Source organism: Microdochium trichocladiopsis (assembly GCF_020744255.1).
Source record: "Microdochium trichocladiopsis strain MPI-CAGE-CH-0230 chromosome Unknown B0I36scaffold_6, whole genome shotgun sequence".
Classification (NCBI taxonomy): Eukaryota; Fungi; Ascomycota; class Sordariomycetes; order Xylariales; family Microdochiaceae; genus Microdochium; species Microdochium trichocladiopsis.
In genome coordinates, this window is record NW_025763549.1 from 972,787 (window position 1) to 985,909 (window position 13,123).

General features: G+C 55.5%; 6 protein-coding genes across 6 annotated transcripts; 2 read left to right on the plus strand and 4 right to left on the minus strand.

The window, feature by feature from the left end:
- Window positions 1-850: 850 nt before the first annotated feature.
- Window positions 851-2,786, minus strand: B0I36DRAFT_244359 (multicopper oxidase; the record flags this gene model as incomplete). The annotated part of the gene is made up of 3 exons (XM_046150050.1): window positions 851-1,961; window positions 2,018-2,495; window positions 2,558-2,786. 3 exons carry the CDS (start codon window positions 2,784-2,786, stop codon window positions 851-853), a joined length of 1,818 nt encoding a protein of 605 aa, XP_046011382.1.
- A 1,831-nt stretch (window positions 2,787-4,617) lies between these two features.
- B0I36DRAFT_363684 (uncharacterized protein) lies at window positions 4,618-5,231 on the minus strand (the record flags this gene model as incomplete). Its single annotated transcript, XM_046158853.1, has 2 exons — window positions 4,618-4,666; window positions 4,732-5,231. 2 exons carry the CDS (start codon window positions 5,229-5,231, stop codon window positions 4,618-4,620), a joined length of 549 nt encoding a protein of 182 aa, XP_046011383.1.
- Window positions 5,232-5,880: 649 nt separating this feature from the next.
- Window positions 5,881-6,863, plus strand: B0I36DRAFT_325038 (uncharacterized protein). Its single transcript, XM_046154189.1, has one exon. The coding sequence runs from the start codon at window positions 5,995-5,997 to the stop codon at window positions 6,832-6,834; it is 840 nt and encodes a 279-aa protein (XP_046011384.1). The 5' UTR covers window positions 5,881-5,994; the 3' UTR covers window positions 6,835-6,863.
- B0I36DRAFT_325039 (uncharacterized protein) lies at window positions 6,864-8,024 on the minus strand. The gene is made up of 3 exons (XM_046154190.1): window positions 7,944-8,024; window positions 7,123-7,637; window positions 6,864-7,031 (listed from the first exon to the last, which is right to left on the minus strand). The coding sequence occupies exons 1-3, from the start codon at window positions 8,008-8,010 to the stop codon at window positions 6,969-6,971; spliced, it is 645 nt and encodes a 214-aa protein (XP_046011385.1). The 5' UTR covers window positions 8,011-8,024; the 3' UTR covers window positions 6,864-6,968.
- A 1,017-nt stretch (window positions 8,025-9,041) lies between these two features.
- On the minus strand, window positions 9,042-9,840 carry B0I36DRAFT_245018 (integral membrane protein S linking to the trans Golgi network-domain-containing protein; the record flags this gene model as incomplete). The annotated part of the gene is made up of 2 exons (XM_046150112.1): window positions 9,042-9,459; window positions 9,593-9,840. The coding sequence occupies 2 exons, from the start codon at window positions 9,838-9,840 to the stop codon at window positions 9,042-9,044; spliced, it is 666 nt and encodes a 221-aa protein (XP_046011386.1).
- A 954-nt stretch (window positions 9,841-10,794) lies between these two features.
- On the plus strand, window positions 10,795-11,362 carry B0I36DRAFT_244371 (cytochrome oxidase c subunit VIb-domain-containing protein; the record flags this gene model as incomplete). Its single annotated transcript, XM_046150053.1, has 2 exons — window positions 10,795-11,037; window positions 11,249-11,362. The coding sequence occupies 2 exons, from the start codon at window positions 10,795-10,797 to the stop codon at window positions 11,360-11,362; spliced, it is 357 nt and encodes a 118-aa protein (XP_046011387.1).
- Window positions 11,363-13,123: the final 1,761 nt, after the last annotated feature.

Genomic DNA, 13,123 nt, shown 5'->3' on the forward strand with positions numbered 1-13,123 from the left:
CGGGTTTTGCTAGGTTTCGTTGTTGTGTCTCGATCGCAGTTCTCCAGTGCGCTTTGTGTCCGCTCGGGGGAGGGGGGTGTTCCGTTAACTTCAAGTGCCCACCCACCACTTACCGCGCAAGGGGATTTACTACTATCTTCGCGGCACGGCAGACAGCAGGCAGTGCTGGCTTGAGAAAAAAGAAAGAAGCTCAGAGAAAAACGGATGATGTCGCCGCGACGATACCGCCGAGTCACGCGATTGGTCGTCGTCCCCACCACAGAATGTCTTTGTATTGGAAAAAGGAAATAAAGAAGAATGCCCGGTCATCCGAGGTGGTGCGAAGTAAAGTCCCCGAAATGTAACCTGCTGTTGGGCCACCCTCCTCACACGAAATGCAAGAAGGCTACACCCCGTATGGCCAATCAGAGCCCCGTTGGCAAGGATGTGACCGCCAATCAGTGAGTGCTCTTTGTATCGGCCGGCTTGTTCGGCACAGGACTGTGGAAGCGCTCTAGCGCACGGGACGGGGAGATCAGCAACACTTCGAAAGTACGCATCATGCACATGGGTGGGGAAGTCGGGGAACGTGACCTTATATCGCCTAAGGACCACTGTTTCGCGACGGTAATGATGTTGACGACAAGTCACATATAATTTCTGCTTGTGTCCTTGAAATGAGATTCATAACGGACTTCATTTTTTGATGTGCGAGGCAACGCCTTGACACCGCTAAGAATGTATCCATCTGACGTTGGCATCTTCGTTTCCTTGTATGTTGCTATCCCTGTCTTGTGATGCTAATGGAGCGCATTACTTCATACACGTCGAATATGGACTGAAACGCAAGGCACCCAGCTGGAGGCACAAATCACACCCCGCCACAACTGTAATCCCTGTACTGCTGAGGAATCTTCGGCAGCTTGTTCACGCCGTCCTGGATGATCATGGACATGCCCCCGCGGAAATGCGACTGGATATGGCAGTGCATCAGCCAGACGCCCGGGTTCACGCTCTGCCGGCGGAGCGCCAGCCAGACCGATCCCGGCGGTGACCCCGGCGGCGAAGGTGTCAGCATCGGAGTCGGGTACGTGTCTCTGAACGGCGGGTTGTCGAGGTTGAAAGACCCAGGAATGTCCTTGATGGCCTCGTCCACCGTGGCCCACGTGAACTCTCCAGAACCACTGCCAATCACGTAGAAGTGCTGGCCGTGCATGTGCACCGGGTGAGGCGGCTGTTTGCCAGAGACTAACATGATGTAGTCGACCCACGCGTTGGCAGGATTGGTGATGGTGTGGTTGTCCTGTCGGCAAGGCTGAGGAGCGAATAGTAACGGGGTCACGTTATCCACCTCGTCGGGCAAACGCGAGGTCTCGTTGAACGCCCACATGAAGGGGTAATCATCAATCTTCATGGTAAGCTTGTATGTGGCATCGGCTCTCCGAGGAATCTGGCTTGTCTGATACGGCCGGGCTGTGCTCGGGTCGAAGAAAGTAACACTGCTGGACGTGCCAACTCCACGTGGGTTGATGAACGGCTTAGACGCGGCGGTTGACTGCAGCTTGCCCAAGACATTGTAGTTGATAATGGACGTCCCGTACAAGATCTGGGCGTCGCTTGTTGACGAGACGCGGACGGTATACTTCTTGGGCTTGTCGAACTTGGCAAGGACTGTGTATCTCTGACCATTGGTGATTGGGATGGAATCTGCCTGCACAGGTTCAATGAAGTCGCCGTCAGCGGCAATCACCCACATGGGTATTTCGTCGATGGAGAATTGCACGCCGTAGACCTCGATGGCCCCGACAATGTCGAACATGACCCATTTAGACTGTTGCAGAATTGTCTGCACGACGTCAATCACGTCGGTGTGCCCGGTCGTGTTTGTGCATCCATTATATATGTCGTGAGGGATGGCGGCAATGTCGACAGGATAACCAGGCTGTCCCAGGGCTACCGCGTAGACGTCTGGTGGGACGCATCTGCACAACGAGTTAGCTGGGGAGCTGGTCCATGCAGACTGGCTGTCGAGACTTACGACTTGTCTGTCAGCATGGCTCCTTGGACTGCCTGGAGAATGGCTGCTTGGCCTGAGGTCATCAGTCCTGGTTGTTCTGCCGCTGGTACGCAGTAGACGTTGCCCTTTCCGTTGATTAGGACTGAATCAATACACAAGTTCTCCATCTTGGACTTTGTCGATATTGACCAGTCGTCATACGAGGTAATGTGAGCCCAGTCTGATAACACGATCGGGATCCTAGCAGCCTCCGCCTGCTGGATCGTCTCGACTGAGACACCAGGAATTAGGCCGTACGGTGTCGGCGTGTCCGATGCTGGATGGATTACGATGGGACCGTACAGGCCATCATTGATCTGAGACGTCGAGTGTGAATGGTAGAAGAAAGAGCCATGCTGGTTCGCAGTCCAGCTGTAGGTGAAGCCACATCCGGGAAGGATCTGGTACTGGGATGCACCGGGAACACCGTCAGACCATGGTGTGCCATTCATATCGATTCCTGTAAACGCATTGCCATTAGTGCTTTGCAACCGCCTCTCGCAATCGCCTCGCCAGACTTACCATGGTGGTGTAGTGTTGTATTGAAAGGCGAGTTGTTCTGGACGTTGACAACTACATTGTCTCCTTGGTTCACTTCCAGCAAAGGCCCAGGGAATTGTCCGTTGATCAGGAACATATCTCTCTGGAACCCATCAGGGGCACCTTGCTGCCATGTGATGATGAAGGTAAAAGGCCTGGTAATCGCCTGCGCGCTGCCAACAAGCAGTACGGCGGTGGTGTACAGCGCCATGCGTCGCATTGACGCTCTGTGAACAGGGCGCGTCATGGCTTCAATAAGCAGGCTGGGGCTGTAAAGGGATGCAGATTTCCGTTCCTGCTTGTAAATGGTCGACAGTAAATGGCTCGACCAGCTATCATCAAATGCTTGGCACGATCAACGATCACCAAAGACTTGGCTCAGCTGATATATATCCGTGTAACTGTGGTGCGGCGCCAAGCTGGAGGCTTTTTGCCTATACAGCGCTAGGTGCCATGCCGCCCTCTTTCGGACTGTTGACTCGGGGATTCCCGTCCTACGGCGCAGCTAGCCAGCAAGCTCGGCTTGATCGAGCCAGTGATCACGAGCTGCTGCAATAAGAGATGCGATATAGACAAGACAATAGACTTGAGGCGTTGTACTAATCGGGAACGAGGGCATCATTCCGATTGGCCCCAGGCTCAGAATTTGTGGCAAGTTCGTGGGATGCGGAGGTCCAAGCAGGACAGGACAACGACGTGTAACGTTTGCGTATCTACTTTTCCGCGCCGGGTTGCCATACAGCTCATCGGCGCAACAATAGGCTTCGTGAGTGGAAGCACGCTAAAGACGGTGGTCGGTTGCCGAAGACAGCGCTACCCGATCCTCGCCAACCCTAAAAAGCTTGTGACCTGCAGTCATGGCCGACGTTGGTGTGGTAACCCCGAAGTCTGGATCGCCCAGTCACCTCAACCTGTTGTGATTGGTGTGCCTACGCTGCATTGCGAGCAACAAGCTTTTTGGACCCAATTAAGCTATGCATCCCTCGGCCCGCGCATCACAACCGATCCTGGACGCGTGGTCCTCGGGACGGTGAAAGCGCCCCTGCAAATAGGTGGCATCGCATCGACAAGCACCGTCAGCACTTGCGCGTCTCAGATTTCGCGGAATTGGTTGTGAGAAAGCGGCTGGACGTATGGCAGCCTCGCAGATCGTATTGTATCATGCAGCTAAGCCACACCTGGCAGCTTCCTGGGCAGGCACTGGTCCTCGACTAGGCACCATGGCAATGCGAGAACATCGATATTGCCGAAAGCCGCCTTCTGAAAGTCTTCGGCAATTCGCGTTTGCCGTGGAGTTGAAGCCGAGTTGCTGAAATTGCTGCGTGATGACTTTTGGTACGGCAATGGCGGCGTATAATGACAGAGCATGTCGCGTACGTGACGTGACTGGATCGCATCACGGGTTTCGCACCATTTCAAAGCAGTCCTCGCTGCCCATTCAGTGCCAAGAGCGCCGTAGCTTTGCCAAATACACTGTGAGCAGAAGGCAATGCTGTTTGAAATGTTGCTTGCCATCTGGTTGGCCTCGGATATAATCCAAGCTTCGAGGCTGCCACGCACAGTCCCGCAGCTGTGAGTGCAATGCCCATGGTTGTCCTCATATTTGTGTAGAAGGGATCGAAGCTGTGCATGCCCCAGCATTGTCATGTAAATAGTCAAATTGATCGACCAATAAAGCAGCATTGTACGTGCTTCTTGCAAGTCGTCGTACGTAGTGGACACCAAGGGGGGTTTTTGACCTGAAAAGTTGCGGGTTTCACTTGCAGAGACTTGTTTCGGTGTGCATCCGCCATTGTGATCCACGCCAGACACAGACGCGAGTGTTTTGAGGGCCTTCCTGTCCAGTTGCCAAGTTTGCAGATGGCGAAGTTGGCAGACGAAATCTCCCAAAAGGGACATCGCGGCTGATGAGTCTGCAGGATCGTCGCTATTTTCTTGAAAATTATTGAAAAGGTCAGCTGCCTCGACCAATTCTCCAGCAATGAGGCCCGAATCAAGCAGCCTTTGGTGGTTATTCTTTGGGAAATCAATGAATGGCAACGTCATCCAGGATATGGAAGCTGCACATGCTGCTCTTCGGTTTTTGAGGCTCTGGATCATCTGTCGGTTTGTCAGCTCAACATCTACGTAGGCTTGATGGTTCCAGACTCACAAACATTGTCCTGACAAAGAGGAATATCTCCAGACACAGAGGCTCTGTGACGCCTTCAGGCTTGAGAGTGCGAAGGGCAGTGGTGATGCCCGCGGCATGGCAGATCCAGCCTTTGTTGCTCTCGTCACCAAACTCGAAGAGCTCGTAGAGGGCCAGGAGCACCGTGGTGGCAAGGAATTGGGTTTGCCCGGGATAAGGATGCTCCGCACGCAGCTTGCTCGAGGCGAAGCTGTAAATCTGAAGTCCCTGGTTGACGAGATTATCGTTACCCCTGACATGGCCTGCCCAGCTGACTGCAAGGGCCGACATTGCCAGCGGTAGGGCATCGATGTCTTTATTGACGGACATAAGGGTGCGAAGCCATCTGAGTGGCACCTCCGTCGTTGCGTGGGATGGAAGGCAGTTGTCGAGGAAGTCGCCCAGAAGGCCGTCATAGAAGCGCAGCCATGTGAGACTGGGCTCTGGCACCAGATGATCTGCGCCGCATCCTGCGGATTGCTCCATCTGCCCCTGCAGCCCTGGGTTTCGATTTGTGCCATGCTCACTGCGAACTGGTGGTCGTGAGGCCCTGTGCGACGTGGCGACCACTCGACCCTTCACGGCCTTTCCACGGTGACTACAACTGGCATTGTTGATTTTCTCAGGCGTCGCATTGAGAAACGTGACGGCTTGGGGGTAGCCCCGACAAGTCCTTGCAGTAGTCACACATTGCCCGCAATGCGGTCTTGTGCCGTCGCACTGGGTTGGCTGGCATCAGCGCGACTGGCAACATTGTGGTGGCAGAGGTGACGATGACGTACCTTGATCTTCCTGAGGCGGCAGGTATGGCACCTGTCCCGGCGAGGGAGACCTACCATGCTGTTGGTGTCTAGACTGCTGGATGCACCCCGGCAGAGGGACGAAACACGACCGCTGCAGCGCTGGCACCGTACAGAGTCGGCCGTCCTTGAGTGGTAGCCTCAGACGGGCCCATCGTGGCGATAATCGCGAGGTTGCGCAATCACGGGGTAAGACGGACCTAAGTGCTGCGCGTCGAGGTAGCTCTAGGGGACTGGACCTACCAGATGTGGTAACCGAGCGATGGGTCCGCCTTCCCAAAGTTTCGTGGCTGCCCGCGATTGCGCTACAGCTCGATCGCTTACACAATGCATCAACATCCTCCACGCTCACTCACTGATCGTCAGCCAAGTATAAAAAGCCCGTGTTCTCGGCTTCTGGTCTTGCCAAGTTCCTTGAGCAGATCCCACAGAGGCATACTCGGAACATCATGGCACCCTTGTACAAGAAAGCCCTTGTGATCGGAGCCACCTCAGGCATCGGCGAGGCGCTGGCGGCCAAACTGGTTAGCGCGGGCACCTCGGTCATCGTCACGGGTCGCCGCCAGGACCGCCTCGATGCCTTCGTCTCCAAGCACGGCAGCGCCAACGCGAGTGCCGTAGCCTTTGACATCACAAAACTGGACCAGCTGCCGGCTGTCGCCCGCAGCATCGTTGAGCAGCACCCGGACCTCGACTGCATCGTGCTCAACTCTGGCGTCCAGCGGCCGTTCGACTTCGCCAGGCCTCAGGATGTCAGCCTGGAGAGCTTCGGCGACGAGCTGATCACCAACTACCTCTCGTTCGTCCACCTGGTCACGGCCTTCCTGCCGCATTTGCAGAGGCTCGTGAGCAGCAACACCGCCGGCAGCCAGCAAGCACACCTCGTCTTTGTCAGTGCTTCCCTTGGCCTGGTGCCAACCCTTGTCAGGACGCCCGGCTACAATGCCAGCAAGGCCGCCTTGCACAGCTGGATCACCAATCTGCGGCAGCAGCTCAAGGACGGGGGGTACGAGAAGATTCGGGTGATCGAGGTGTTTCCACCAGCGGTGCAGACGGAGCTTCACGACACCAAGCACCAGCCAGATCTGCAGAATGGTGGCGAGATTGGCATGCCCTTGGCCGTCTACACGGACAAGATGTACGAAGGCCTGGAGAAGGGAGATGACCAGTTCGCCATTGGCCCGGCGGAGCCTTGGTTGCAGGAGGGCGGCTTCGAGGCACAGAGACAGACCATTTTCGAGCAGCAGCATCCCGTCATCAAGGCGGCCCTGCAGAAATTCATGCGGTGAAGGTGGCACAATATCAGTACTATGAGAATGGGTCTAGCTTGTATGAGATCTATGTGAACGAATTGTTGATAACTTGTATGGAGTGCTCGTCGCGGAAGAAGCGTTTTTCCTTTTGCTGTGTCTACTTATTCCTGTCATGTCGTCCGCCTTTCCAGCTCATCAGCGGCTCTCCGAATATGAGCGGTGATGTCCTCAATCTGTGCATCCGCTACTTAGCTCACCATCCACAGCTCATTTCGTCGAGGCTGGATATCTCCTGTGCAGTTTTTGGGGGGCGCGACAACTCACCTTGTCAAACTCAAACACTGTGAAATGCTCGCCCTCCACGTCCACAACGGAGTCGATGAACCCGCCATGAGCAGCACTATACTTCTCCCATCCGAGCATCCTAAACTGCCGCGTGCGGTCCACGAAGCTCGGTGAATCCCCTTTCGTCGATCCCTTGGCACGTAGCAATATCGTCCGGGGCGGCTGGACCTTGACCACCGCTCTCTCCCCGTTCTTGTCCTCTGCCTTCTCCCACGCCGGAATGTCCCACACATACACCATCCGCCGAGCATGCATCATGTTCAGCTGGACGAGCTGCTGGTTCGTCATGTCGTCAATCATGTCCTGCGTGACCTCGGCGATGCGCTCGTTGGGCCCCACGTACGTGTCCTGCGTCTCGCCCTCGACGTGGTGGGGGAATACCGTGTCGACCCAGACCATGCCGACCACCCGGAACTTCTTGCGCAGGTGTTCCGGCCCGGAGACGGCGATCTGGTGGGCCATTTCTAGGGACAACGTGCCACCCAAGGACCAGCCTTTTTGGAGGGAAGGGGGTTGGTGTCAAATGTTAGCCTGTTCCCTTTTCCCATCGTTTTTTTTTCTTTGGGTCTGGGCCCAGGCGTGTCATGAAAGTAAGGCGGAAAAGTTTCAGGTGCTGTTCTTCCCTCCAAAGCAGACGGGATAGTCAGAGCTGGGGGACATATCAAGCCCGCGGTCATACAGAGGGAGAAGGGAGAGCACCACCAACACAAAATTCCAGCATACATGAAAACAAACGACCAAAACCACCTGAGCAGCACAATCTCCCCTCTTATACAAGAAATATCAAAAAAGGGACTCACCACCAAGCAGAATATCCCCCCCATCCGGCAAACACGCCTCGACCAGGCCGATGTAATGCCGCGCCATCTCCGAGATCCCGCCCTCCCAAAACCCGCCCTCGTCAAAGTGCGCGTTGTGAACCCCATAGGCCGTCCTCCCCAGAGGGTCCAGGCAGGCATAGCTAAACGTCGTCCCGCCGCCGTCGTGGATCAGGAACAGCGGGATCGTCCGCGGCGGGGACGCCGACGGCTCGAGCTGCAGCTGCGAGGGGTTCTCGTGGTTGCTCAGGCGTGCACGCATGGTGTGTGCCGTTTGTTTGTGCGTGTGTGTGTGTTTTGGTGATATATACACTGCTGCTGGAGAAAATGTGTACTCGGGGGATGAAGTGCCCAAGGTGAGATGTTTCCGGAGGACTCTGAATAAGAGCGTTGCTTTGCTATGTGCGTGGAAGCGAAGGATGCAGGTGTAAACCTTGTAGGGGATCTTGGAGTTTCCCCGTGTCGTGACCCTCTCTCTCTGTGCCTGCTTATTCCGTATGTCACCCCTTTTGCGACCGCGGAAATGGCACGAAATACACTCGTACCTCAAGTGGCGACGCCTAAAATTATATCGACGACCGATGGGCCAGGAGGTTTCTCATATAATGGACCACAAAAGTTACGAGTACATGACACCGGCATCTGTCCTTACAGAGAGTCAGAGAGACAATTCGCCGAGTTCTGACATGCCACCCCCCCTCAAAGTGGGTCATTCCGAGTTGAGGGTTCGGAGGGTCTACGTCTGGGGCGGAGTAATCCGATACTGCTGTGCGCCGGTTCTCTCATGGTGGGCATGGCAATGTCCAGAGCCTCAGCTTAAGCTTCATCTGGATTGAGTCCTATTGCGGACAAGCATGTTGCATGTCTCCTCCACTACAGCCAGGTAACAATACACTTGCTCTGCGCTATATGCTTGTGTGGCCAGAAAGAAGCTCCTCACAGGCAACACATATCTATACCAAACGCCGCCGATGCTGATAATATACGCCGTGCTCTAAGAGAGGCTTTGCGCTTGAGCCCCGTTTCCAGAAACGCCCGAGCAAAAGAGAAAAACGCTCACAACAAAGGGCCCAGAGATCGCTACCGGTTCTCCCCAGCCTTGATCCCAACCATTTCATATTCGCCCCCACCGTCTCTGCCCCGGCCACGGCCGCGTCCCCTCGAGAAACCCATCTCCTCATCGCCATGACTGTCACCGGCACCGCCTGGCGATCCTCCAAGCTCCCGGCTCGAGCCATCTCCAGCCGTGCCGTTCGCGTTCGTCGCGCCCGTGCTTCGCCCGCCGAAGTTGATCGGCTGCAGCTCTCGCCAGCGGCAGCCATACGTCCCGCCTACGGTGGTGACCGCACAGGATGCCACCATTGTACCCCACCAGAACGCCGTCCGCGGCACCAGGCCCGAGCTGAGGGTGACTATGACGAGATGGATGAAGTGTAGAGTGATTGCGAAGTCGAGGATAAGCTTTGACCGCGAAACGATGAGTACCATGGCAGCCACACTGTCAATCAAGAACTAAGTTAGCAGAGGAGCCAGCAACAGGACCTGATGGTTTGTGGTGACGCGCAGCAGCATAGGCTGACCACGCACATCATGGGAGGACAGAATTGTCTTGATGAAAGAGTCGAACGTACATTGCGCCAGAGCAGCACAGCCATATGAAGGCAAGCAGCCAGCCCTGAGTATTGTCGCCGCGCAGGCTGGACCAGCCGAACACGAGGTCGAGTGTGAAACGCTGACCGGAGACGAGCATCGTGAAAACCATGAGGACCAGCGCTACCACATAGTATATCGTCTGTAGGGCGGCGATCTGGCCGAGGATGCGCATTGGGGGCAGTTCCGCGATCGCGCCGGACCGCGGCGGTCTTCGTCTTCGCGCCATGACTTGGTCGATTTGCGAGTTCTGGTCGTGCGGTTATTGAGAGATGACTTGTTCTGAAGTCGTGGGAGGAAAGGACGGCAGTTCTGAGGACGCCGCCGGGTGGTGAAGCGCAAAATTCGGTCAAGGGGCGTGTACGCAAGTAGATGAAGGAGTGAAAGAAGTATCGGTATCGGTAGATGCTGTCTAGAGCACGTCCATCGTCGCCGGGTCTGTCCCTCGTGCGGAAGGGGTCGTCGTGTGACCTAGATTGGATGGTGTGGTGTGGGCCGCGAGAAGGGCGGTGGACAGCCCTTTCTGATGCGTCGTTCGAGAGTTGGTTCGTCTGTAGCTCTTCAGCGCCGAGAAAATCGCAAGACGATCCGTGTCGCGATGAGAGCAAAACGCTTGATCGCAGATTGCCGAGAGATGCCAAATTGGATGTTGTTGGGGGGCCTGGTCGCAGGAGTGACAGGCGTGGCCAGGTCGCGGATTGAGTGGACAGTTTTGGGTTCACTAGGTCCCCGGCCAGCGGATGGCATGCGGCAGCCTGGCCGGGACTAACGGTCCCCCAACCACATCAGAAGCACTACCCAGCTCCCTGGTTCACTGGGCTCAATAGCGGTCATGTATCGGGCTTTCTGGAGCCGCAGCGAAGCTGTCTAAGACAATCATGCGGATACCAAAATGCCTCGAGGACAAGGCTCAAACCCTAAAAGACGGCTTGCCGCCCCCTGGCGCGGAACGACCAGGATGATCCGTTGTGTTGCAGGCAGATGCACGTCGACCCTGAATCTCAGCTCAAGCTCGCCAATGATCCACTATCGATAGCACATTGGCGGGCGCAGCTTGCTCAATCGTGACGCCGACCATAGCCAGGTAGATCCGAGGCGACTCTTGGGAACCTCAAAAAAAAAGACATCACCACACGACACGCCTGCCACTTTGGCAAACATCTTCACCACGCAGCGCAGCAAGATGGGCGTCCTCAACTACTTTACGGCGTCGGCCGACGACAAGCGCAAGGAGGAGGTGCGATCCGGGGCCGTAGCACCCGACCGCTCCGAGCGCAAGCGGTGCTGGGAGGCCCGCGATAACTACTTTGCCTGCCTCGACAAGCACGACATCATCGACTCGGTCAACGGCGACGGCAAGAAGCTGGCGGATAAGAATTGCGCGGCGGAAAACAAGGTGTTCGAGCAGGACTGCGCAACGGCTTGGGTGAGTTGACCATGGGGATGGATGCGAGGAATGCCATTTTGGCAGACATGCCACTGCGATGGACGGTTGCGTTTCGCTATCTCGCCGTCATCGCAAGCGCGGCAGGTAGAGCAGGCATGTGCTCGAGGGCGCGCGCGCATGCGCTGTGAAGACAGTCGGAACGCCGCCCCATCGGTCCAGACATAGCCGGCTAACGATGGGACTTCTGCAGGTTGCATATTTCAAGAAATTCCGCGTCGCCGAATACCAGAAGAAGAAGACACTAGAGCGCCTGCAAAAAGAAGGAGCCAACAACATGGCCGCTGATAGCGCTGCTAAGCGGTGAAGCGCGGGTGTGATGCCAGCAATATCGTAGCCTTGGCTACGGCCGAACGCGGTGGCTACCTACATCATGTATTACAATTATGTATATCAGCAACGATCAAAAGGCATGGAAGGAGTTCTTGTTGTATTATTCGATGAGTTTTGTTGGCTTCAACTTGGCCTTCCAAATACTAGACTGCGCTTGCGCGTTTGTCTTGCTCGCATTACGAGAGAACATGCAGTAATCTCGAAGAACAGAACTTTCGGTCATTTCGTAACAGCTACAGTCATCCCCTTACCTGGGTACCTGAAGTATGTAAGTAAGGTAGGAATTAGCAATATTGTGCGCAGAGATACTGCCGCTCGACACGTTTGGCTAGTGCTCGTAAACTGCTCGTGCTCAGATACTTTATGCTTAGTTAAGCAATTCTTGTCTGCAATTCCAAATGCAACACCAAGCGCAACTGCGCGGCAACGTTGGCATGTGCCGGCTACGCCCTGATCGAGCTATATCCGGGCATCTACTGTGCTTGATGACGTGCGTTTGCCGTTGCCAGGGTCTGCGCCTCTGCATCACTACGAATGCCCAGTTTGCTTGACCACTACATAGTAGTTGTCCTGCAGCATACAAGCAAGGGCTCAAAACCATTTGGTGCATCGTTGTCGTTGAAGAATTAATCAGCAATAGCCAAGGCGGTGCGCGTGCTGGCCGGGGCTTTCCTCAAAGGGAGCCCATGTGAATTGTCAAAATGTCTACGGTGACCTCATCTGGTGTCGAAAGCTTGGAAATGCGCATCGCATGGTGGCGATTGCTGATTGGCAGGGGTGCTTGGTTGGATCTACCATGTGAACAATGACCTGAACGCGCCCGTTTGGGAATGATGGGCGCTATCAAGGGAAGATCACAAGCCGAGGTGCTGCAGATAGGTTCAGTGCCCGAGTATTGAGGTGCCGCCATCATTGTTGGCCTTGCGAACTTGTTTGGTAGAATTCGTATCCTAAAACTGTTGGCGACAGGGTGAGTCGATACGTCGTCGCTGCTTGCCAAGCAAAGGGGCCAAGCAGCCGAACCGCCTGAGTTAGACACAAATTGTCCAAGCCAGAGACCATCATGCAGGGGGTTTTACTGGAGCATTTATCTACGAAAAGCAACGTTAGGCGCAGGCACGGAAGACTCGGCACCGCCAGCAAGGCTACGACAACAGCCTAGGGACAAGGTCCAGGTCCACCGCTGTGTAGATCGTGACAATCGGTGATGGCGCCAGCACAAGCTGCTGGGCCGTTTCTCGCAGCTCTTCAAGGAAGAGATCTGTCGAGAGAGAACCAGCCTGATGTCGTCCCAGCAGCTTTACCAGAACCGTGGGCGAGGCAGTGTTTCATGGCACCGTTCAGCTGCTGCTAGAGGTGCAGGAAATCTGTTAATAGTCTGGAGAACCACAGCCACGCATGCATGGCTGTCGAAATGAGCAGCGACTGTGCCAGCCTGGCCGCCCACCGGGGTTCCGTTCCGCTGCCATGACCCTTGAAAAGCTGAAGGCCTCCCAGAGATCCACCTGTTTCTCAGGGCCCTGTCCGAAAGTCAACAACCGTTGCTTGGCCTTTGGGCTGCCCCTGAATCTGTGTGCCGAACCCGTAGGGAGTAGGCCTCAACGAGAGGGTATCCCTAAACCGTGCTATTGCTATGGCTCGGTGAGCTTGGAGACGTGACCCGACCCCCTTTGTCACTCCTTGGGAAAACAATAGTGCACAGCCGAGGAGCCGATGTGCTTCGGCGAACCTGACA